At 38.6% G+C, this 25,903-nt stretch overlaps 2 protein-coding genes across 4 annotated transcripts in view; both read right to left on the reverse strand.

The window, feature by feature from the left end:
- LOC145482234 (uncharacterized) overlaps nt 1–25,903 on the reverse strand; it is a 189,857-nt gene that overhangs the window by 1,679 nt on the left and 162,275 nt on the right. Inside the window, exons 12-15 of one of the 3 annotated variants that reach the window (XM_081460867.1) lie at nt 25,643–25,770; nt 24,779–24,899; nt 24,240–24,322; nt 22,766–23,416 (exon numbers count right to left, since the gene is read on the reverse strand). In XM_081460867.1, the coding sequence (XP_081316993.1) occupies nt 23,365–23,416; nt 24,240–24,322; nt 24,779–24,899; nt 25,643–25,770 (384 nt within the window). In that variant the 3' untranslated portion in view covers nt 22,766–23,364. Of the gene's footprint in view, nt 1–22,765; nt 23,417–24,239; nt 24,323–24,778; nt 24,900–25,642; nt 25,771–25,903 lie in introns of those variants that run through there. The other 2 variants (XM_081460862.1, XM_081460863.1) reach the window with 2 other exon arrangements.
- LOC145480500 (uncharacterized) lies at nt 1,829–22,581 on the reverse strand. The gene is made up of 6 exons (XM_081458744.1): nt 21,775–22,581; nt 21,646–21,686; nt 9,115–9,505; nt 4,342–4,442; nt 3,139–3,294; nt 1,829–2,095 (listed from the first exon to the last, which is right to left on the reverse strand). The coding sequence occupies exons 1-6, from the start codon at nt 21,833–21,835 to the stop codon at nt 1,829–1,831; spliced, it is 1,017 nt and encodes a 338-aa protein (XP_081314870.1). The 5' UTR covers nt 21,836–22,581.

The raw sequence follows: 25,903 nt of genomic DNA on the forward strand, positions 1-25,903 counted from the left end.
TGGTTGGCTATCGCCTCGTGGATCCAGCTACTTTCACAATGTTATGACGAACTTCATGATCAATAACAGGACAGACGAAAGAAAACCTGATGTCAATTTGTTAACTTTAAAATTATCAGTTTCACTCTCGTACCGGAATATACATGTAAGACAAACCAAGTGTCACTTTTTCACAGAGGTGAAATAAGCACTCAGCAGCAGACCATACGTTTCTTCACTTTTAATTAACAATATTTAAGACGATATTAAGGACTATATTAAAAAGTTAAACTACTGTTAAAAGCTCGAGTTTTCTATAGGCGATTAGTTACGAAGTTCACTATCGCTCAAAGAAAACTAGGGTAAGAAGTCTGGTTGCTTCAATATACACTCTAAAGGACCGAGTCTAAAGCCTTCACTTTTATGTATTTTTAACCCAAAAGCCAAGAGGCATTAAGTAAATAATAAATAATTTGTTATACCATCGATCGAATTGGAATTTGGAAATGTTGGTTTATTAGGAGGGCAGAAAACCGTAGTACCTGGAGAAAAACCAACAACAAACTCAACCCACATATGACACTGGGCCGAAATCGAACCCGGGCCATATTGGTGGGAGGCAAGCACTGCGCCAACCCTGCTCCCCTGAATTTTCCTTTTCAAGTGCAACGCGCAATCGGGTCTTGTCAACGAACAGACAAAAGCAACAGACAAGACGAGAGAATTAGTTAGATTCGGGGATTTCAAACTACCGAACCGTCAAGATGATTAATTGATTACAATATAAAGCTATACAAGTGCAATCTGAATATTACCTCCCGGCAGACACAGTCGTTCTCAAACGGTCCCCTGTGTAAAATACAAATATATAAAAAAGCATTATCTCAATCACTAATTCTTTGAACGTTTGAAGTTGTCCTTCAATAGCATATCGGAATAGATAAATTTATTGATAAAATTTTAAAATTCCCGTGAAGAATGCATCGAACTCAGAGACCTTCTATTTTGAACTATTTGGCATTGCCTTATCAATTGTACTCATTAACGATTGTCCATTTCATCGTATATTTCCGAAACCATGTATCGAACTCAGAGAACTTTTATTTTACTTCATTTTATCTTGAACTGCTTTATTTTTATTTTTATCGCTTTATCACTTATACTCATTAGCTATTGCCCATATTATCGTATACCTGCATCACCATATTTACACTCATTCTATCATTCGCGTCACCTACACCACGTTTATATCACGCACTATGGAATATTTTCTTTCATTCCCTAATGATGCCGTTGAACGGCGAAAGCTTGGAATTAAAATACAATACAGTAGCTCAAGGTCTCAATGGAATCAATATATTTATCTATACGAATTCTTCACTTTGCCTTCTGTGACAGGGTAATGTAAAGTACCTACACATGGGTTAGTTTAGAAAACTTGTGAAACGTGCAAACCCTAAATTCAAGTATAAAACCAATCAGTTTACAAAGAAGCTGGCTATGCGTAGGCAGGCAACTGCTAGCTAACTTAATTAACAAGTTAATTATAAAGATGACAAATGCTGTGAGGATGGCGCACATTTGATATATTAAAATTCTACCATGGCACCAGGGCTTTTTACTGAACTCTTAAAGAAAATTTGCAGTTTTAGTTGGAAAGCCTCTTTGCCATGTTAGAATTTTGATATCTCGCACATGAGCTATCGGGAATTACCGTGTCGAGACTCGGCCATGTATTGGAGCAGACTGGGGGATTCCAACTGACGAAACCTGTGGAAAAAGACCAAACATACATATCATTTGAAGAATAACCGGACATCCAGCACTACCAACAGACACTCACTATGGCTTAGCTATTAAACTCTGAGTAAGCCTTTCTTGGCCTCGAAATATTAACATAATTACGGTAGAACATGTACGGCATAGCCCTGTTACGCTCAACAAAGTTTATAATACTTGCCATACAAGAAGCTCCTGCACTGGCTTGATGCCATTCAAAAAGGCCTCCATCTTGAGAGTGCCTCGCAAGAAACGCACTATCAATTCCAGTAACTAACTGTTCTGCGACTTCTTGGTCATTCAACGGAACAGACTGGGGGATTCCGTCCGACGAAACCTGTGGGAAAAGACCAAACATACAAATCAACACAATACTCAATTAACCGGATGTCCAGCACAACCAACAGACCCTGCAAGGGTGGCAGGGAGGAGGAACTTCCAAAGAAATTAGTTAGGGTGTGCGGACAGCTTTGCAAAACCTCTGCCCTATTTAAGACCAAAATCTGCGATTTACTCTACCCATTTATGACCCAACAAAAATTTGAGATCATCTTTAGCCCTGACTTTTTAATCAATACCCTGTTTCACACATGCCTTAAAATTAGTTCCCTAGTTCATCATTGTCCCATTCTCGAAGTGGAGAATTGGGTTGTCGCATCTCTGTTTCCAGGCTATCCACCCTCTGTAGTTGATGCTGCCTCTGACCATACCGAGTCATCTCAGCAGTGATCCGGGCTGTTTTTCCCACAGAGAACATAGTTCTAACATTCCAACATCCCACCTTTATCTTAGTTTTTGGGTCACCCAGCGATTTGTTCAGGGTATGGGTTCCCTTCCGACCTTCACCCAAAGTCGTCATGACACAGTCAGTCAAGTTGATAAAGGCCTCATCGGGAGTTCAGCATATTGTTGTACTGTACCCATTGTAGCCTGTAATCGTCGAGTTTCCAGTTTCGGTAATCAAGTCTGTTTTGCAGGTTGAAGTGACTAGCCCCACGCCCAACCCCCAGCCTGGAGGGCCAGGGTTTTCTGTTGGGGTTTTCCTTCCCTTAGTCACAGGTTCCAGTTATTTGAAGGTGCTGAATACTTGCCTTATGCCACTGCCACTCAACTGCTACATGTAGCTCCCACCATCATCACCAGGGACTGCGATGACGAGAACGTGTGGCATATGGCTTCATGGGCAGACAGAAAGCCCATATAAGTGAGTGTAAATCCCCTTGCCCCCTCCCCCCTCCCCCCACCCGTGACAGACACTCACTATGGTTTAATAGCTTTTGAACTCCATAGTAAGAATTTCTGTCTCAAAATATTAATATCATTATGGTACAATATGTACGACATAGCCCTGTTATGCTCAACAAAGTTTATAGTACTTGCCATACAAGAGGCTCCTGCACTGGCCTGATGCCATTCAAAAAGGCCTCCATCTTGAGAGTGCCTTGCAAGGAATGCACTATCAATTCCAGTGACTAATTGTTCTGCGACTTCTTGGTCATTCATCGGAGGAGACTGGGGGATTCCGTCGGACGAAACCTGTGGGAAAAGACCAAACATACAAATCAATTGGAGAAACACAGTACTCAATTACCAATTAACTGGATGTCCAGCACTACCAACAGACCCCGTGGGGAGGGGGGAAAAACTCCCAAAGAAATTAGTTGGGGTGTGCGGACGCCTTCCCAAGACTCTTGCCCAATTAAGACCAAAATCTGTGATTTACTCTACCCCATTTATGACCCAACCAAAAATTTGAGATTATCTTTAGACCTGACTCTTTAATCAATACCATGTTTCGCACATGCCTTAAAATTAGTTCCCTAGTTCATCATTGTTCCATTCTCCTAGTGGAGAATTGGGTTGTTGCATCTGTGCTTCCAGGCTATCCCACCCTCTGTAGCTGATACTGCCTCTATCCATACTGAGTCATCTCAGCTGTGATCTGGGCTGTTTTTCCCACAGAGAACATAGTTCTCACATTCCAAAATCCCACCTTTACAAACAAATGTAGCTTAGTTTTTGGGTCACCCTGCAATTTGTTCGGAGTATGGGTTTCCTTCACCTTCACCCATAGTCATGATGACACAGTCAATCCAGTTGATAAAGGTCTCATCTGGAGCCCAGCATACTGTTGTACTGTACCTACTGTAACCTATAATCATCAAGAGTCCAGTTTCTGTAATCAAGTCTGTTTTACAGGTTGAAGTGACTAGCCCCGCACCCAACCTTGAACCTGGAGGGCCAGGGTTTTCTGTCAGGGTTTTCCTTCCCTTAGTCACAGGTTCCGGTTATTTGAAGGTGCCAAATGCTCGCCTTTTGCCACTGCTGCTCAGCTGCTAGCTGCCACTTGCATTACCAGAGACTACAATGATGAGGATGTGTGGCATATCACTTCGCTGGCTGAGCCTATGTTAGATGCAAAGGCATTTCCCAGCATTTATGAGGAGAGCATTGGTGACACTAGCTAACCTCACTGAGACCTAATACCAGCACTTAACTCCCACTTCCCTTGTTCACACCAATGTTAAAGGCAGTGTGAAGAACTTTTCTTGATGGCCTTATTGATATTGATGAAACAAGTACCTTGTTCGTGTCCACCAGATCTTGTCTTCTGTCTCCTGTAGTAAGGTCTGTTACTGGTTCCAAGACCCTAAAGTCATTGGAAGGATGTGATTGAACAAAAGCTATCAACAGTGAAACAAACAAAACAATTGGAGTCTCTTTTGCCTCAGGCTTGACTTTCAGGAAAAAAAACCTTGGGGCAAGCTGGCTCCTAGGTTTTCAGATTTGTTTGCCAGCACAAGTACATTTCAGTCGCCAAAACTTTTCCGCCCATTGGGCCTTATATATTTCCACAATAGAGACATTAAAACAGCGCGAATCACACATTTTTTTTGTATCTAATCAGTTTACCACTTTTTTCCAAAATAACGGAGAATAAGACTAAATGACATTCTTTTATTTCTCTATTTAAAAAAACAGCTTCCATATTGCAAGCTTTGATTCAATGTTTTCCATAAACTGGTGCTAAAGAAAGTAAATACATTTAACATTCATGTGCAGGCTTTTCACTGATGCATAGCAACTGCACACTTTTTTTAGACATGAATTACTGTTTTTTTTTTTAATCTCTTTCGCTACCACGGGAACTTTAAATGCTGTGCAGTCCTGAGTTCTTTAAAATTACATATCAGACTAACCCGAGCAAAGGATTTCTTTTAATGAAGTATTTTTTTGATTTATAAATCTCACGTGTGAGCCAAAAAACAGAGAGTGCAACTCGGCCTTGACAGCCAGGGTGGGTAAATACTTACCACTTACATGGCTCGACACTAACAGTAGCCAAGTAGCCACAGACTAGTAGAAATTTAGTTTTGGCTAGTAGGTTTTTGATTTTCACTAGCCACTTTGGCTAATAAACAGAATAAAATTGGCCGAACAAGTTTCGGTCTTTCTCAAGGAAAACAAACCCTTTTCTGGGAACCAAGGTCAGAATTTCATTGTGGACATACATGTACCATATTACCAGGCATGTGTTGTCCAGCACGTATGCAAATTCAAGTTTGTCTTCTTTTCGCTCTGTGGTGCGTAAACGGATAACTGAACATGTTGCTATGTTGAAAGAAATGTTTGACAAACAAGACAGCATTTTCTCAAAGAGCACATCAATGTTCTGTGATTTGTCTGGCATCATATGCATACTTACAAACTTACAACTACAGAAATAAGTAGATCATTTAGATCAGTTGTTTTTAGCAGTCGAATTTCACCAACGACAGTTTGCAGTATTGTTCAAATAGTTGTTTTGCTTTTGAAACATTTTTATGGTGCCTGTCAGTCTGTGAAGAAGTCTCAACAGCTTTTACAATGACGTCTCAGGGTCTCTATATTTTTCCAAGGAAGTCTCAAAGAAAAACAGTCTTGAAAGTCTTTTCGGGAACTGGAATCAACTTTATTGGAACTAGTTTAATAAGTTCAATGTAATTACCAATGTTGTGTATTAAAGAGAGTTGCTTGCATTTTGCTTTCAAGTCTTGCTAGTAATTCTGCTGTTTATTGGACTTACCTTGTTACATAAAATTTTTGCGGCCAGTTAATTTTGTGAATTTCATGACTGTTTTAAAAAAATTGCAAATTTAAAGTGATGCGAAGAGTTAGTGTTGGGAACATAACACATTATAATACTGTTGACATATAGTCCCGCCATTGTGTTTTTGTTACTTTTGACATTATTGTTCAGTTGCTAAAGTCTGTAAACTAAATTCAAGGACATGTTTAAGTAACATTGCCAAGTAAATAAATTGTGTGTTACTCAAAAACGTGAAGTTTAAGTGATTCAAAAATTAATACAAAAAATTTTGCAAAATCATGGAATTGAAGTGTCACAAAGTATACACACCCCCAACCCATGGAATAAACATGTCGCGAAAATTTCATGGAGTAAGGTAGCCAACCTCAATGCTTGGCTAGTAAAAATATTTTTTGGCTAGTAACATCTAAGTTGTCAGTAGCCACTAGGCTAGTAATCTGAAAATTTAGTGTCAAGCCCTAACTTAGAAGTGCTGTCTACTTTGATTTGCAATACAGTACATCAAAAGAAGATGTTAATGGCCAATTTCTCTAAATATCGAGAATGAGATGACAGTTGTGAAATTTCGGATTTTTTCATATTTTGCCAAAATTGCTTCTACAGTGTGTCGTCTTCGAAAATACCATTCAATGGTCCTGAGGCACTTAAGTTTTTTTGAAATCAAGTAAAGTTCGAAAATCGCCATTTAAGCTCCCAGCTGCCACTGAAAATGCCCAAAAATTGTGCATTTTTTCTTTTTTTAACTGACATACCAATCAACGTGAAGATATCTATCAATAAACTTTGGGTAGCTTATAGTGTATGTCTTGCTGTTTCTCAAGTATTAATTTGATTACAAAAAGCTCCAAATGGTGGCTGGTGGTGGATAATTACTGGGATGCGAGTTAAATATCCACCACTAGCCACTGACACTGAGGAAAATATTGTTTTAGTATATACCAACCAAACCAGTAGGATAAAATATCCACAAAAATTGACTCAGAAGACTGCAAAAAGTCTTTTATTTCGTAAGTTTGCACGAAAAATTTGACCTTCGCCACACCAGCTTGGAATAGCAAACACTATCCCGAGTTTGAGTAACCAATCAGAATGTGCAAAAAGCACTATCCACTGGTTTGGTATATACCAATTTATTTTTATTATCTTTTTCTCAGCTCATGAGTGGGCAGAATTCAACAAATCCTGCAATCTGATTGGTTCCTGGAGCGGGCGGAATTTTCTCAACTGGACCACCACATCAAGCAGAATCCATCGTGTTGATCTATTTTCGAGAACAAATTAGCGGTAATCGTCAATCTTTTGCCCTTTTTACACTTTCATAGACGAGTAATCAACACAAGTTTAAGATCTCTATACACCCTTAAGGAGGCTCCCTAGAGTATTTACGAACACTCTCCCTATAGAGTGCATGTTAGTTAATTTCTCTTAAAGTTTTCCCTGTAGAGATTTACCAGTATGGGCAATGTTAAAATAAGGCTTACTTTTGGGTTGTCAACTTTTGGATTAAGGCCATTACCATGGTAACATTTCATCTGATGACAGGCAGATATATTCCTCATTTTGGCCTAAACTCCTTAATATTTATACTTTCCTTTGGTGAAACTTTTCCATACTTTGCCATATCATGAAAATGATATGACATTTTGAATTGGTAGAAAGTCAAGGTTGTTCAGACCGTTTTTCCTGTAATTTGTTATTCTTGTAAATATATTAGATTAGCTCTGACATATTTTAACAAAAATAAGGTATCTTACAGGAATTGTATGTGGTTACAACTGAGCCAAATTTTAAAAAAAATTCACTGAAGGAAACGCGAGAAAATTCACTGTCAGTTTTGCCCTTTGTGTTCATGTTGATGTCATAAGATGTCAAAAAACAGTGACGTTTTCCTTTGAGCGCAAGCAGATTTTTTGAGCTTTCATCCTCAAAGTACATGCGATAGTAAAACTATAGGGAGCCACCTTAGATGGCAAGGAAAGTCACTGTCAGTAAATTCAATTGAGTTCTTTGAAGTTGTGAGAGTTTGTTTGGCTGATTGTAGCTTAGCGCTGTAATGGCGCTTAATTCTGTCTCTCTCTGTACAATTTTAAGTAAAAAATGAGTCAATTTCAGTTGAGTTTGTGGAATACACTTAACAAATTTCCTGGCTATCCATTAATCAATTTATGGTAGAAAAGTCTGATTTCAAGTGATTTGCAATGACCAACAGAGATCTGGAAAACCAATTTTGGAGAACCTAACTGGTGAACTAAATGCAACTAACATAAAGTAGTTCAAAAAAACATCTGCTCTTTAATACATCTTTCTTTGTCTAGTATCTGAGTTACTCGCTTGTTCACTCATTACATTTTTTACAAGTGGTTTGTAGTTGGCATGTACAGATTCGATGGCAAAGTTGCGTAAACAAACCCACTCGTAAGTCAATTTACCGGAGGAAAAAAGATAAACATGTTATTGACCGGCTTAGGGTTGATCCATATAATGAAAAACTGTGACCTCGGGCTTGAAAAGGCTGCCCTTAGAGGCCACAGGCCGAGGGCAGCATTTTCAAGATCTCGGTCACAGTTTTTCACTGTACAGACCTCCCAGCCGCCCAATGACATATTATATGTCTGAAATACGTTACGTACAAGTTCTTTACAGTTTTGTTAATACAATTCATCATTAATAAAGGACAGTTTTTTCTTTCATTATTTTTTAAAACTACAGTTGCCATTGAAAACAGTGCTATGGTATAATAATAAAGCTGTAATTTTTGCTGCATTGTTGAGTAAACAGTACACACACTACATGTATATGGGTAATCGCACTTGCATGGTCAATTTTTCTTCAGCATTTTTACACATGTTAAAGTTGTATACGCTTTTTCTTCTACCCAAAATCTATTATATATGCTTGGCTTTCTAACAAATGCAATTTACAGTTTTCACAAAAATCTTAGATGCGAATATGGAATGTAGTTGATGAACTGAGTCGATTTCACTTCACATCTAAAAGTCATTGGGTATTTCACAAGAAGAACACCGTTTCAAAGGCTATACATGCATTCAACATTTATTTCACTCATTCGACTAGTACGAAAATTAAGGAAAGAATTTAAATATCTTAGGGGCCAGCCTGGCAACCAAGTGTGAAAAGTTAGTTGCCAGTGAAAAAAATTTGGTGACCCCAGCATCACAATATCAAACTCTGTATCTTTTTGCAACATATTGATTACAATCCAGAATGTATCAAAATTATCAAGTGTTGTGAAAACAGTTACTTACTTGACTGTTGTTGACAGTCTCCCACTGTTTCAGATGCACCATCTGCTCCACATTCTCCAAAGCACTTCTGTTTATCCTGAGCGAGAGAATTTCTTTTGAACTCCGCTTTGAGATTCTGATTCTCTGCTTCATATTCCTGCAGCTCCCTCACCAGCCGGTCGATCTGTTCCAGGGAGTCACGCTCAGCAGCTGTGGCTATTACCCTCAGCACATGATCATCACTTGTTGGAGACAAGTCTGTCCCAGTATGTTCTGATTCTACCTCTGCAGGTTTGTTGCTTGAATCATTGGTATTATCCACTCCACATAATCCGTCTTCAGTGCTGTTCAAATGTAGTGGACGCTGATCTTCTAACTGATCTCTTGTTTCTGTACCTGGTTCATTTTTCTCCTGTAGCACCAAATAATATCAGATGTTAAGATCAGCAAGATTGCATTTTAATCCACAGGTTCTTTTCATATTGTCAACCATCTTTGATCTCACTGGAACAACTGAGCTGTAATGTTATACAGAATAAATGAATTATCATTACCAGTATTATGAATCTTATCATCTATTATTATATCAATCAACCAACTTTTGTATACACTCAAATATAGACATAATATTAATAATATTAATATGGGGGAGAGTACTGGCTGCCAAAAATAATCAATGAGCTGCAAGACTATCATTAATAGATAAATAAAATATTAATATGGTCAGGTCTTTGCTATAATACACAAACAAGATACACAAAACACAGAGACTAAATGTGCAGTAATATTTTAGTACATAAAAAAAATAAACATGCATACTGGCTATATGTACAAGTACCTATATTGATGATAAGTTAATAAAGATGGTGAATTTTAAGCTCGGTAATGAAATGTGAAGGTGAATTAATCAACATGACACGAGCGTGGGACAAAGACAAATTCTGAGTCCCCGACAGGAATCGAACCCACGACCTCCCAAACACCGGGGCGGGCACTCTATCCACTGAGCTACGAGAACTCATGGAGAGCAAGGTCATTTAACTGAGTTCATATATGATAGGTGTCCTGCACACTGCTAGGATCAACGCTATCAAATTCATCGTGAGTAGTGATAAGTTAATAAAGATGGTGAATTTTAAGCTCGGTAATGAAATGTGAAGGTGAATTAATCAACATGACACGAGCGTGGGACAAAGACAAATTCTGAGTCTCCGACAGGAATCGAACCCATGACCTCCCGAACACCGGGGCGGGCACTCTATCCACTGAGAGTTCATATATGATAGGTGTCCTGCATACTGCTAGGATCAACGCTATCGAATTCATCATGAGTAGTGATAAGTTAATAAAGATGGTGAATTTTAAGCTCGGTAATGAAATGTGAAGGTGAATTAATCAACATGACACGAGCGTGGGACAAAGACAAATTCTGAGTCCCCGACAGGAATCGAACCCACGACCTCCCAAACACCGGGGCGGGCACTCTATCCACTGAGCTACGAGAACTCATGGAGAGCAAGGTCATTTAACTGAGTTCATATATGATAGGTGTCCTGCACACTGCTAGGATCAACGCTATCAAATTCATCGTGAGTAGTGATAAGTTAATAAAGATGGTGAATTTTAAGCTCGGTAATGAAATGTGAAGGTGAATTAATCAACATGACACGAGCGTGGGACAAAGACAAATTCTGAGTCCCCGACAGGAATCAAACCTCCCAAACACCGGGGCGGGTGCTCTATCCACTGAGCTACGAGAACTCATGGAGAGCAAGGTCATTTAACTGAGTTCATATCATGTCATGTCATGTTGATTAATTCACCTTCACATTCATTACCGAGCTTAAAATTCACCATCTTTATTAACTTATCACTACTCACGATGAATTCGATAGCGTTGATCCTAGCAGTATGCAGGACACCTATCATATATGAACTCAGTTAAATGACCTTGCTCTCCATGAGTTCTCGTAGCTCAGTGGATAGAGCGCCCGCCCCGGTGTTCGGGAGGTCATGGGTTCGATTCTTGTCGGGGACTCAGAATTTGTCTTTGTCCCACGCTCGTGTCATGTTGATTAATTCACCTTCACATTTCATACCTATATTGATTATTAACTATTTACTCCCTAAGAGTGCCAATTGGTACACCACGTCATAACTTTGTGACTATTTGAGAGATTTCTAGGAATTTTTGCCATGAAAACTGTCATGTAAAAATCTACTCATTGACTCAATGACCCTCTCCTATCTAGGACATGGTTGACCACCCCAACAAGTTTCCAATTTCTGTTTTGAGATACACATGGAATGTAAGACTTGTTTCACATCAAGCTATGCTCCAAGATCTGCTAAATGTGTAGTTCCAGAAAATATCCATACCCACCCCAAGGAAGGTTAACAGAAATTCCAAGGAGGAGGGGGGTTCAAAAGCCCAATGTTTTTAAAGGAAAGTATGGCACTAAAATGGAATTTCCAGCAGGGTGGGGGGATTCAAGCTAATAAACCTTCCATGGGAAGGGTATATGGATATTTTCTGTAACAATACAATAAGCCATAGTGTAGGAGTATGCATACGATATTAATTTTTGATAGCTGAAACCTGTCATACGTTTTTCAGTTTCACATCTGCAATCTGATGGGTTCCAGGAGTGGGTCAAATTTTCCCATCTGGCCCGCTCAGGACAGGCAGAATCGTCATGTTGATTTCTTATTTTTTCATGAACGATTTAGCGGTAATCGTCAATCTTTTCCCTTTTTTACATATTCATTGACGATTTATCAACACAAGTTTGTCTCTATTATAAGTTTTAAATAGCAGGGAAAGTCACTTTAAATAAATGCAACTGTCATGAGTGTTTTTGAAGTTGCAAGAGTTTGTTTGGCTGTTTGTAGCTTCACAGGTGCTGTAAAAATGGTGTGTAATCCTGTATTTCTCTCAACATGAAATTTTAAGTAAAAAATGAGTTAATTTCAGTTGAGTTTACCTCTCTGATTGTTGCGGTAAATAAGATAATCTCTGTGGAATACACCTAAATAACAAATTTCTTTGCTTTCTGCTATTCAACTTACAGTAGATAAAGAGAAGTCTGATTTCAAGTGATTCACAACAACTGATCACAGAAACCTCTTTAATTTGTAGTTCAACTTCTAACTTTGCACGAAATTTCACACTAGAAAAACATTTTTGCAGAACTTGACGGATGAACTAAATGCAACTAACATAAAGTAGTTCAAAACAAATTTGTTCTTTAATACCTCTTTCTTTGTCTAGTATCCGAGACTCACTCGTTGTAAAGACTTCTTACAAATCATTTATGGTACATGTAGACCGCACATTGTAGACACACCGATTAAATGACAAAGTTTCATAAACAAACCCATTTGTGATTAAAACCAATTTATTTTACTGCAGGGCAAAAAATAAACATGTTACAGTACTTGCTGCCTTAGGGTTAGTCTGTATAGGGGAAAACTGTGACCAAGGTCTTGAAAATGCTGTGAAGGCAACACCTCCTAGCCAGCAAATAACATATGAAGTATAATTTATCAAAGGTAAAAATACACATCCTTGTTATCTTCATCATCAAAAATGACATTTGCAGAGAGCTAGTTGATGATCTTATGATCAGGATCATGCATGTAAATGTTGTGTTACTCTCACTTTGCTTATGACATAAAAACACAAATTAAAATATAATGCTGGTGACATGTAACCACTACCCTTGGACTTTGCTGTACACTGTTAACTTAGCTACCCATAAAGAATCCCATATCACAATTTAGGGCCATGAGCACTGATATTAACACAACAAACTGTAGAATGCAAATTACATAAATTCCACATGATTCAAGGCAAGGCAAGAGTGAAAGGAACACAACACTCTTACATGTAAGTCAAAAGGCAGTAGAAAATAGGGGTCTTGTATAATTATGGAATGTCAGATTACTTGATGGGGTGATTGTAAATTAAGAGCTCTAACACCAGATAGACTTTTGCACATATTTCATGATTTCAACATTATTTATCAGCAGAAAGTCTCAGTTCAATATTTCTCATTATATACTACGTATTAGATTAGTTATTTATAAGTTGTTTCCTGTTGATGAATTTTACCGTGATTAAACAAAGATTGTCTATCTTTCTGCTCTAAATTGCAAACCATCTCTTAAGAATGCAATTATTATGATTGGGTTGCTTAAATTATGATAGAACAACATCATGTATACACTCTGCCATGTACAAGGATGCCAAATGTTCCAGGTTTGTTCTGGGGGTAGACAAAGGTCCAGCCCACAGGCAATATAGGTGCAGCAGGGCTGTCATTAAGGGCTGTAACCCGGCCATAACAGCTGTTACGGCTGAGTTCACTCGATGTTACGGGTGAAGATGTCGACTGATGGTACAAACATGCTACAGTTACCTAATTTATTTTTAAACATTATCTGTTGAAATAAACATAACTGTTTCTTGGTGTCTTGCCTCCTTGGTTCTACTATTTATATTTACTCTGGAGATGAACTTTCAGTTTGCTTAATCGCCGTGAATTACATTTAGACGCCATTTTAACCAGCAAAACTTATTACGCAATGCGCTGCTCCTACCTTTTGAGAAATTCCGCTGACCAATGTAGAGTGTTGTTCAGGCTGATCGATCGTGTTTGGTCCCGCGCATGTGTAGAGAAAGTTATGTTTTGATATGAATAAGAGAAAAGAACCCACGTCAAAAGAGCCTGGGATCGACAGATTTTTTCCTAAATCCCAACGGACTGATGGAAATGAGGAAGCTCACAAAACAGCCAGTCAAGGCAGTCGACAAATACCAGGAATCACAGCTTCAAGTACTGCAAGTACTTCAGCCGCACATGGGCACCCTGTAGAACCGAGTATTATGCTACAAAGAGTGGAAGAAAAATTTCCCAAGTCTAGAAATGGTAAAGCATTTCATTCTTATTACCACTGTAATGGAAAGAGATGTTCAATGTACTACTATAACATATCACTCTGTTTTATCAGCATTTTTTATTTTGAAAATTGCATTTCCAGGGGTTTCATGTTCAAAAAATTTCTGGGGGGGGGGGGATGCCCCCAGACCCCCCTAGACGCTCAGACCCTTTTGGGCCTTCAGAACGTGGCCACATATCTCACTGCTACAGGTGATAACTACATGCAACGGCTGCTTCAAAACTTAATGACAGCCCTGCGGTGCAGTTACCAAGGCACTTTTACTGTGGTAATATACATGCAAAAATTTCAGCATGCTGATTGGCCTAGACAGGCCTTCTGATATTGCGTGATAGTGCGATTTCACACAATCGGCCTCAAATCCCATCCAATCACTCAATTCATGAAAAAGTGCATAATTCAAGAAAAATTGCACAACTTTAACAAAATAGACCATTAGTTAACGCTTTATCTGGAAAAATGCTGCATCTACACGTCATTTCAAGATGATTTGCCTTTGAAACCCCTTGAAAACCTCCTACAACCTTCGATTTTGTAGACAATGAAAGTTTGAGGCATTTCTTGGACATCAATCCAGAGACTGGTACTAGTTTTCAATCTCAAAGAATTACTTACTGGTGCGAAACAAACATCCCTTTCTTTGCTTTGGCCAATCAGAAGTGCTGATATAAGTGATGTTTATTTTGACGACCTAATGCTGTTGCTAACTGCCGGCTGCTGGCGAAATTTGCCGGATGAGAAGGAGGTGACTCCCAGCTTGATTTTGGTGGGTGATCATTTGGTAGACAAACCATTTTTTAGGTAACACGCAATATACAATCATTCGGTATCTGAACCAAACAAACCGTCTACATGAAAAGTTCGGAATAAATTCCTGTCTACCTTGAGTATCGGTGCTACTATAACGAGTAAAGGAATTGAAATAAAATCTTGCTTTGAGCACCTGTTTAGCGACTGTTCTCTTTCCATGTACTGCATTCTGCCATCTTGTAAACGCAAAGCTTCGTTACCCTGCATTCGAGCCATCGCAAAAGAATGGTCTCTCATGAAAAATGGTGACTGGCTCAGTGAACATCAGGTCTCTCAGGAAAAATGGTGACCGGCTCAATGAACATCTTAGCTGGGAGACTATTTTCTTAGCTACAGCCCTGCTCCTGGAAAAGTTTGTACTGAAATTTAAGCCTGCTGTTTCTTCCACTGTCTTTTTTACCACAATTTATACATAGTTGTTTAATTTTTGTTCCTTTATGTTGAGTTTGTCTTTGGAACAGCCCAGAAGTTCTAGTAGTGTACAGAACCTTGGTACCTGGTTTGATTGTCACATGTATGGATGTCCACATCGGGAAGATTTGTAGCAAAGCCTTTTTGTGGGCTTTACAACATTCAACATATTAGGAAATATCTTACACCAGTGTCAACAAAGACATTGGTTCATGCCTTTGTCACCTCGCACCTTGACTACTGTAATTCACCTCTCTTCGGTCTTCCCAAATACCACCTCAATCGTCTTCAGAAGATTCTGAATGCTGCCGCTAGACTGATACATCAGATTCCTACATTTGATCACATTACTCCTACTCTTGTCAACCTCCACTGGCTCCATGAGGCTCTTAATGACAAAGCACCAGAATACATAAAGGATCTCCTCTGTCACAAGCCTAATCTGAGATTTTCATTTTGTTCCTGTGATCAAGCCCTTCTATCTGTGCCAAGAGCAAAATGCACTAAACTTGGTGATAGTGCCTTTTCTCGTTTGGGTCCATTTTATAGAACAATTTGCCCTTAGCCATACCATCAAGCTCATCTTTGGACATTTTTTAAAAAGCGATTGAAAACATATCTTTTTAAAATTGCTTGTGACTGTTTGTAATTTTTGTAAATTTTAGTTATATCAGCCGTCTTATATTTTTGTATTTTTAGCACATTTGATGCTTTTTATAGATCTTTGTTTTACTTTGTTAGCAGTCTTTTTATATGTAAAGCACTTTTGAATATTTCATAGTATTGATGCTATATAAATGTACAATTATTATAAAGTGGTTTTTGTCTCATGAAACCAGGAAAAATATGCTAAAAACAGCTCAGGAAAAAGTCAGATAATTTGCATAATTTATCACGAAATAGCTCATTCTTCTCAATTAATCTACCCGAAAATTTTGCGTAATTTCTGGGGTTTTTTTATCGCACCCTATCAGGCCTGCCTACAGACCCCATCAATTAGTCCTGAACATTGTAGAAAGTTGAAATTGAGAGCAAAATGCTGGAATTGGGTGTAGAAAGGTGGAATTAAATTGCATAATATTATCAACAAGTAATCAGATGATTTTTCTCGTGCAATTTGGAATACATATAGCACTCTTAAAAAATCAAAATAATAGAAAATTGCAGAAACATCACAGATCTACAGTGTAGACGCAGCAAACAATAACTTAAGAGACCAGATGATGAAACACAATAAGTTTTCTTGATTGGTCACAATGATTGGTACTCAGTTTATTTTGCTGAAAAGGTCACACTACTGAAAGTGGGTGATTTGAATAACGAATGGCTAGGATCCCAAGAATTTTGCAAATTGGCCGTAGATCACGACAAGAGGACGAAATGCAATAAGCAGAATGCCATAGTCTGGCAGAAAATCCACGGGAGCAGATGCTTACTAGAGAAATTAGGTCACTCACTGCCAAATCAGCAGCCTTCTAAGGGAAAAATGGCTGCTTGTTCTTGTGCCATTTTGGCTTCTTTCCCGAAGCAATCATGCACAATCATCTAGCTGTTGATTTTGCCCAAACCCTAATGTCACACGGTCACGAGCAGCCACTGTTGTCTCGCTCCATGAGCCAAAACCCAATGCTGTTCATCTAGCTGTTAGCGGTAATTAAACATTCAAAATCTTTTATTCTTTGTATCTCAGAAACTAAAAAAACCATCATTGACCTCTGCATCTCAGAAACTAAAAAAAAACTATCATTCCAAAGTTTTTGAAAAAGAAAGACAACAGAATTTCCTAGCCCATGATTAAAACAGAGAAAGTTTGCATTTTTGGGAGAACTTGAGGTACATACTGATACCTTAAGCAGTTCTAGCTCTGACGACATTGTAAACAAATGGTGGGTACCAGATGTGCGTGCCACTATTTTACAGACACGCGAAATTCAGCATGACATAGAAAAGAACATCTGTACATACCAAAGCCATTGAAATAGTTTTCAGAATTGCTTACCATTCCTAAATAGACATCGAGTAGTCTTTGGAGGTTTGAATGAGTCTTTCGGTCAAAATTCTGTGATGGTCTCTGAGTGCGAGTACTGTGGCGATAAATTTTCTCACTGTGTCAATACCAAGGCGACTTTACAGTTTTCTTAAGAGTGAATGCCTATAAAAATCGACCTAAATCGCCTATCAATGGCACAAGTCAAAAAATTGATTTCGCATGTATTTTGTCCATAGATGGGTCCTAGTAAGAATAGAAACGGACCATAGTTAGTTTCTGCTAATACAGCTTTCTGTGGTAAAAATATGCCAAAAACGATTTTGCCTCGATTGGGCTCAAAATCTACTTCCGGTTTTGCTGAATTTTCCGAATATTTGATTGCTTCGCGCTCTGCAGAACAGCTACTTGAGAATCTATCAATGGATTTTATATTTAGTTCAGGTCTTCGTGGTATGACTGAGCAAAAAATAAAATAAATCAAAGTTAGTTTTGAGGCCGAAAAGAGATCAAACTGACACGCATCATTTTACGTGTCGCAAGAGAATTATTGCATAAAAACATCGCCATATTTTTCTATGGGCTATAACTTTCAATACCATAAAAACACTTTCTACAGGTTAAATATACACCCACCTGTTAGGATATCAAAAAATATCTCTGGGCAAATGGTTTCAAGTCGCCCGCCTTGGCCTGTGTTTCTCATAGATTTTGCCCAAAATCCACTGCTGGAATGTAAACAATTGCGTGACGCGGATTGCCACTCTCAAGTAAATATTCGTTTCCAACAATCCGATGAAAGCAATTTTTGAAACGTTGTGTGGATAAAATAATGGAAAATGTTTTTGTTGTTTAAGTTAGTATAAATATATATATTTTTTCATTTGCATTGCAACACCCATGACATCCCCGATAAAGAACGTGACTACAGTACAGTGCTCCGGGAAATGATTTTAACACTTGTTTATTTTATTATTTCCACTGATAACTTACAATGCAGTGGCAGTTTTAGAGATACACTTAACCAGTCCTCTATGGTTTATGGCAATTGAATCATCAATTGACAAATAAAGTCAACTGCAAATACCATGATAAATTCTATAAACTACTAACTGCGTGACGGCATCTCAGCTCTTCTAGCTGTGTAGAAAATTTGTACCTAGACAATATGCTCAAACTCAGCCAGAAAGCCCGGAATTTCTTGAATTGAATTAGCCAAGGAAGAAATTGCGTTTAAGTTTCAATCATACTGGGCGAAAAAAATTCATCTTTTCTACTTTGGTTGTTTGATCAAGTAACTGAAATTTGCAGATCATAACACTGGTAGACAAATAAACATTACAGTGGTCGATATAGGACTAGGTTTACACTAAAGGAGTTTTTTCCGGATTCGTAAAAGTTTCTGGATCCATCAGTTTTAGAGTATTCGGATTGGTCGGGGTTTACAGTGAAAGGATATTCGGATTCTTAACCGTTTACACACGACGATAACTCCAGGAACATTCATGATGGAATGGTTAACGAGCAGTTTGTTGCCTCGACAACGAGAACCAAAATGCCTCCGAAAATAAGGCTAGGGATAGGTTGAGACAGTCTGTCAACTCGCTGCCCACGGTACTGTTGTCCATCATGTAAGGTACCTCCAGGTATTTATTCTGGTCTTAACTTAATATCTAGAAACGTCAAGGTTTTCGATCATGCCATCATTGTCATCTGCGCAGTAAAGTATGTGGGACTTCAATATTGTTTGCGTCGATAAATTGGGTTTCTGTGGAATATGGCATTACCCATTATAAAAGTGACTACCTACACCTGAAACAGCACGAGGTAATCAGCTAGCGACCGCCATCATATGGCCATCAATGTGCCTACGACTCGACTACGACTGCATCATGTAATCCGCCATTTTCGTTTCACCACAAACTCAAAAGATCACAGGTGGAAAAATATCCGGATACGATTCAAGAGAAAATCTTTTACACGACAAAACTCTCCGGATTCAAAAGTTTTCGGATTCAAAGTTCCCACTTTAAATTCCGGATTCAAAATCTCCGGAGAAACGACCAAACCGGGGAGTTTTTATTTCGGATTCGTCCACTTTTGTGTAAACGGCAAAATCAATCCGGCACTAAAACATTCCGGATTCATCATGAATCCAGAACAATTTCCTCTAGTGTAAACCTACAATCCCGGCCATAAGTTGTTGTGACACCTCCCCTTTTTGCGCGCTAAAACCCACGATTTCAACTACGTCCTTGACGTTTTAGAACAAAAGATGAATAGAAGCAAGTATATAATTGACACCCCCTCCCCTCTAGCAATGTTACAAGAAAATGAAGCTATTCTGAAGACTAGATCGGATGTGGGAAAAAAGGAAAAAGGGACAACAGAAAGTGGTTAGAACGTGATTGCTGGAAAATCATTATTATTGGAATAAGACATGAATATCTATCTTATTGTCTCTTTAGTTCCAGAATACTGTTCTAGGAGGCGAACAATTCTTAAAACGTGGCTATTCTGAAGCTATTGTCAAGGTTTTTTTTTTCTTCAAGATTGTTATCAACATTGACAGGGGGGAGGGGGTAGGCGGGTTTGCGCGGTTTTTGGTCTTAAGAGAGGCTGCCTGTGAAGTCATCGGCCATGAACTGTCCCTGTGGTCTTAAATGAACAGCGAACATCCATCTTGTTTTGTTCGCTTAAGTCGGTCACGGAAGAGCGAATTTCAATGAAATATAAATATAATTTGATTAAGCAATTTGCCAAAAATAGGTTGGCCACCAAAACAGTTTAGGGTTTAGCCTAACTCTAACCTTAAGTTTTAAGACTGAAGAAAAAAAAATATCTGTCAAGATACCATATTGAGCATTTCAGTTGTTTGAAAAAGAAACATTTACGTACAATGAACTATATGTACAGTACGTGCGTACAGTGGAAAGCAATCCATCCAGCGCAGTAGTTGTTTAAATTAACAGCTTACTGAGACACTGGCACTGTTGATGCCTCTTATTTATGATTTAAACTTTTAGGATTTGTTTACTTTACCTTTTCCGACTTTTTAGAAGGAGAAAAGGCACTAAATGTACTGGTACAAATAAAAAGGTTTAACCGAAAATCGATTCGTCGATATCAACAAATACAAATTTAATCACTGTAGCGTTCCTTCAGATCACGTAAGGCTACAAACCAACAATATCAACTTGTCATTACGCTTAACAAATGAAATTAGAACGATTTTCTTTCTAGAACTCGTTCTTGTAATTAAAATGATCAAAGAAAGAACGACAGCTTAAAACGACATAGCGGTAACACCCGAACTCCAAGTAAATTGCTTTTAATTGGCGTTTTTAATTAACGAAATTTCCAAAGCGATGACCCTCAAAATATTTAAGTTAAAAGTGGTCCATTATGTTTTTCTTTTTTCACCCAAATGTTTTAAGAAAACGAAACGAATTATTATGTATTCAGGGTGACCGCCCGCGTCACGCAATTGTTGACATTCCCACGGCGGTTCAGGGAAAAAATTCATGAAAAGCACAGGCCAAGGCGGGCGACTTAAAACCATTTGTCCAGAGATGTTTTTTGATTTTCAAACAGGTGGGTGTATAGTTAACCCGTAGAAAGTGTTTTTAGGGCATTTAAAGTTATAGCCCATAGAAAAATATGGCGATATTTTAGTGCTATAATTCGTTTGCAACACATCGTAATATTTTGCGTTTCCGTTCGATTTCGTTTCGGGCTCAAACGAAACCTCGATTTATTTTATTTTTCACTCAGTCATACCATGAAGACCTGAGCTGAATGTAAAGACCATTGAAAGATTCTCAAGTAGCTGTTGTGCGACGCGCAAAGCAATCAAATTTTCAGAAAATTTAGCATAACAAGAAGTAGATTTTGAGCTCAGTTGGGGCGAAATCGTTTTTCGCAAATTTCTCCCCAAAAAAGCTGCATTAGCAGAAACTAACTATGGTCCGTTTGTTTACTAGCTAGGGCCAATCTATGGGCAAAAAATGAGCAAAATCGATTTTTCGACTTGTGCCGTTGTCAGCACGGGAAATTTGCATTTGCATTTCAGAGGTTTGTATAAGACTTATTTTATATTTTATATTTTATATGGAAAATCTGTGAAAATTTCAGACTGCCGGGCATTTAGTCACTGCGTAAAATATTTTGTATCTTTCAGGTTAACCTAGGTTCGATTTCTGCCGGTTTCTCCACGTTCGTCGCACTGTTGTTATGACGTTGTGTTATGGTGAATCAAAAACACGTGAATTCAACTTCCGCGAATAATCAGACGCGTAATACCCGCTGTAGAATAGTGACAATACCCGTAACAAATACAATTTGCAAGACTTGTTTCATATTGGTTTGATACATAAGCTTACCTGTACCTGTACATTTGATGTTCTTAGACTCTCCCCCGAATCTGCGAAAAACAAATTGACAAGAAATAAGCTGTACTAAGACAACATCTACTGTCACCCAAGGCAGAGATAATGTTCTTCATAAAATACCTGCTTTACTGTCTTCTGATGAAGCCGAAGAAGGGCAGGCATTGTCAAAGTGTGTATCCATAGCTCTTTCCTACACGACTCGACGAACGAAAGCACAGCGATCGATCACTTGCTAGCGATTTTTTGCTAGCCCGATTCCCGGACTCTCGCATGGAAGCTTGCAGGCTCACTTGCCATTCCACAACAACTCTATCCCAGGCTCTCTCTTCTTATCCTCCCGACGCAAAGTCGAGAGCCTGGGATTGAGGATGTTCTCAGAAAATAATATTGGGGACCTTTTATTGAATTTTCCATTCTGATGTTGTCTTTCGTCACTCTTTCGTCGTCATATATAGGAAGCTTTCGATGAGCTTCCTTTTGGTACGCTTCGGAGGTATTATCAGGCGAGTTTGGTTGAGCCATGGCGAAACAAGGTCGATCCAAAATACCCATTACGAGACCAAATGAACCTGATATACCGCTGAACAGTACTAAAAACGGTACGATAAAGAATTTATCGTAACCCAACTCGGCCCAGATGACCATGATATCGCAAGATACCAGGGCAGTAGAAACGGCTTCTGATTGGCTTATTCCGAATTTGGGTACGGTGATTAATCAAACGAACTAGCTATCAACAATAACAGAAACACAGTTGATGAAACATGAAACAGTATCTATAATTGCAAATGATTGTTAACGGCATATAAAACTACCGCCAAAAAAATATATTAATATATTAATATCTCACAATTACAATAGCAATAAATACATTGAGAAATGCTATAGATTCAACAATACAATAAATAATAATAAACTTCAAGAGGAAACAGGGACAATTCAAAATCAGTAACTCAACTGAACTTTTCAAACTGTGCTACACTAGGTAATTTTCTTGTATTATAATATCAACAATGTTTTAATTTAATATTAACATGAAATATATCATATTTTCAGCTTTTTTAATTGAAAAATGTTCTCCCTTGTCATTTTTTTGCTAAGCGGCAAACTAGGAATGAATTGAAAAATCTAGTCTCTTATCGATACGATAAGGACTTAATCCGGCTCACGCTTAGCCTGCTAAATAAATTACTAAATTAAATAAAGTTAAATTTTGTGAGCTCAAGACAGGGTGATCATTCAAAATACTTTGCCTCGACTACAAACAAGAATCTGGCTTCGTCTCAAATAGTGACAATTGGCTCTTGAAAATAGAACCATTTTCAACTAAAAGCCTAACTTACATTCGGGAGGCATAAACAATACAACATGGCACTTATTAATTTTAAGAGGTTCGCGTATTACAAAACACACCTTTAACGGGTGTTTCTCTGACGAGGACGCTCCCCGGAAAAATGCGCTGACATCCCAATAGTTTCGTCCTTATGAGAAGACTATGTACAAATGCTTTACAACTCAAGTGCTGTTCTTCAATTTGTCCATACGAAGAAATCTACTCTGCAGACTTCATTAGCATTATAATAACATTCTTTTCGGTTAATAACTGCGAAGTCAAATAGTCTGAAAACAAGAAGTAGCTGGGTTGGGAAACCAAGAAGGTACATGTACGACTGGTAACGGCATTTCTCAACCAAAACATCAACGCAATGATCACTCTGAGGCTTGGCTGTATAGTGGGTGTCGACATACTGGGCAAGTGCGACTAGAACCACAAAAAAAAAAAAAAAAAAAACAGTTAATCAATCCAGTTTGCTCTAATTTATTCTTATTGTCATTTTCGGTATGTCTATATAATTACTAAAGGGAGGCGCGATGGACTCGGGATCGAGTGGTCTGGGTTTCAACTACGATTGAGTTTTATATATTGAGTTCTTGGACAAGACACTTGTCTTTCACAATGCCTTTCTCCTACAGTATATCTGGGTATTGGCGAACCCCTCGGACAACCTGCCACGGCCTAGCAATGCAGAGTAACCTGCCATGAATGGGATAGAGTGCTCACGCTAAAGAAATCTCAAGAAGTTTCTCTCTGCAACACGTTTTTGCCGAAGAGTAGTTCAGCTTTAATAGTAGCAACCTTTCATAGGCACACTTTCCGATGAAATGAAAATTACGGCTTCCAAAATTAACGTCATTTGACCGTTTGCAAGTCTGTTCCAGGTTTTAGTTTAAAATCTATCTTTTACGCCGGATTTGCAGTCACTTCCCAGGGCCTAATAGCCGGGAAACCAGTTACTGGTTTGCCTTTTCAAAAAAATAGAAGGCAAGTTATGCAAAATAGAAGGCTGGAGGGACCATCTCATAAAGTCAGTCAAATATTGTATAACAAAGGTTAAACAATATTTTTACGAGTTGCGTTGCGAAGTTAAGTATATTTTAACAAGAAGGGAGAAAGTTTCATCTGCTAATCAAGTCCCGTGAATCCTGTAAAAAGCTGTAGATCTGGGCGATGCGCACAAAATAACATTTCATGCAAAAGAAACTAAGTTACACAATATTATATATGTACATATAGCTGTACTCACATTCCGTTCTGTATCATAGCGATGGCGCATTCCCGATGTACTTTATGCGAACAAGGTAAGATCTGGCAACCACTGAATGCATCCTACACGAAACAACCATGATAACACTATTAATACACGATGGCTTTCGCCTAAATACTGTAATGGTGTGTTAAGTGAGAAGCGCTGGTTACAGTTTCGGATTTTATCATGGGAAAGCGTGAGACACGGCGGCGGGAAAGCCTGCAGTTCATGTGGCGGAAAAGTGTGAGGTTCACGAGGCGGGAGAGTGCGAGGTTCATGTAGCGGGGAAGCTCGAGGTTCACGTGACGGGAAAGTGCGAGGTCTGTATGGCGAGATAGCGCGAGGTTCTTATGGCGGGAAAGTACGAGGTTCATGTACGGGAAAGCGCGTAGTTCATGTGGCGGGAAAGTGCGAAGTTCATGTGGCGGGAAAATGCGATGTTTGTATGGCGGGAAAGTACGAGGATCCTGTCGCGGGAAAGGCCCACAAAGACAATGGAAAGGTGCGAGTATCTTTATATTGGTTTACGAACGCACCTCCAAGCAGATACAGCATTCATCGTGCCCAGAATTCTCTCTGCACTTATGTTTTCCTTCAAGACGTTTGTCCAGGCAGACATTACACACCTCACAGTGAAATGATTTATCCTTGTGGATTCTTGGAGAGAAGAAAATAATCAATACCGTGAAATCCCATGTTAAGGCCCCCCGGTTATAGCCCCCCCCCCCCCCCCCTCCCGGGTATATAAGCTCTTGCGCTCCTTTTGCGTTTCTTTGCAAAGATCAAAATTTTTAATCAAAAGTTACAGGCTAATAGGGGAACAGGGGAATATGGTAATAGGGTAATAAGGGATTTTACGGTATTTCACATCATTTTGACCTCAAATGATAGAGGAAATGATAGGACTAGAATCACTGACGATATAAACTGACATTTAAAGGAGCAACGCTTTGGCAGTTCCCTTAAAAAATTAAATTGGCACCTTAAACTGAAAGTTGATCATTTAATGGAGTAACGCTTTGACAGTTCCCTTAAAAATTGGTACCTTAAGCTGAAAGTTGATGAAATTGATGTCCTTAATTACCACAGGCACACTCGATACACAGAACCGTAAATTTACACATTATGGTATATCGAGAAATATACGTAATTTTGGCGCATAACCATTAAGAATAAGGACACGAATAGCAAAGGGAATTGCCTTCACATGCAATTGTACATGTGAAAGCAGCTGCAATCGATTTCCTTGTGAGTAAGCCACGTACAGCAAACACCGAGAAATTAACATTTGCTAAAAAGAAAAATGTCAATTTGTGTGCGAGAGGAAAATATAAGGTTTATCTGATGACTACACTGACAGGAAAGATAATTTAAAAATAACATTTGATCATGTTCCTTACCGACATATTCCGCATTTTTTACAGTGGTAAGGATTCTTATCCACACTTGTGAAATGTTTACAGATTGAGCAGAAATACGCAGACATCTGAGCTCCACAGCTGCGGCATTTTCCACTGTCTTCCCCAATCTGCAACGATGATAAGGTAGGCATCATTCACCATTGAGGAACAAACCACACGCCTTTTCATTCATTATTATGACAGAAGAATACAAGATTTGCGCGCACGTACACGAAGTACAGTTGTCATCGTTTAAAGCAT

This window comes from Orbicella franksi, chromosome 3 (assembly GCF_964199315.1).
Source record: "Orbicella franksi chromosome 3, jaOrbFran1.1, whole genome shotgun sequence".
In the NCBI taxonomy this organism is placed as follows: domain Eukaryota; kingdom Metazoa; phylum Cnidaria; class Anthozoa; order Scleractinia; family Merulinidae; genus Orbicella; species Orbicella franksi.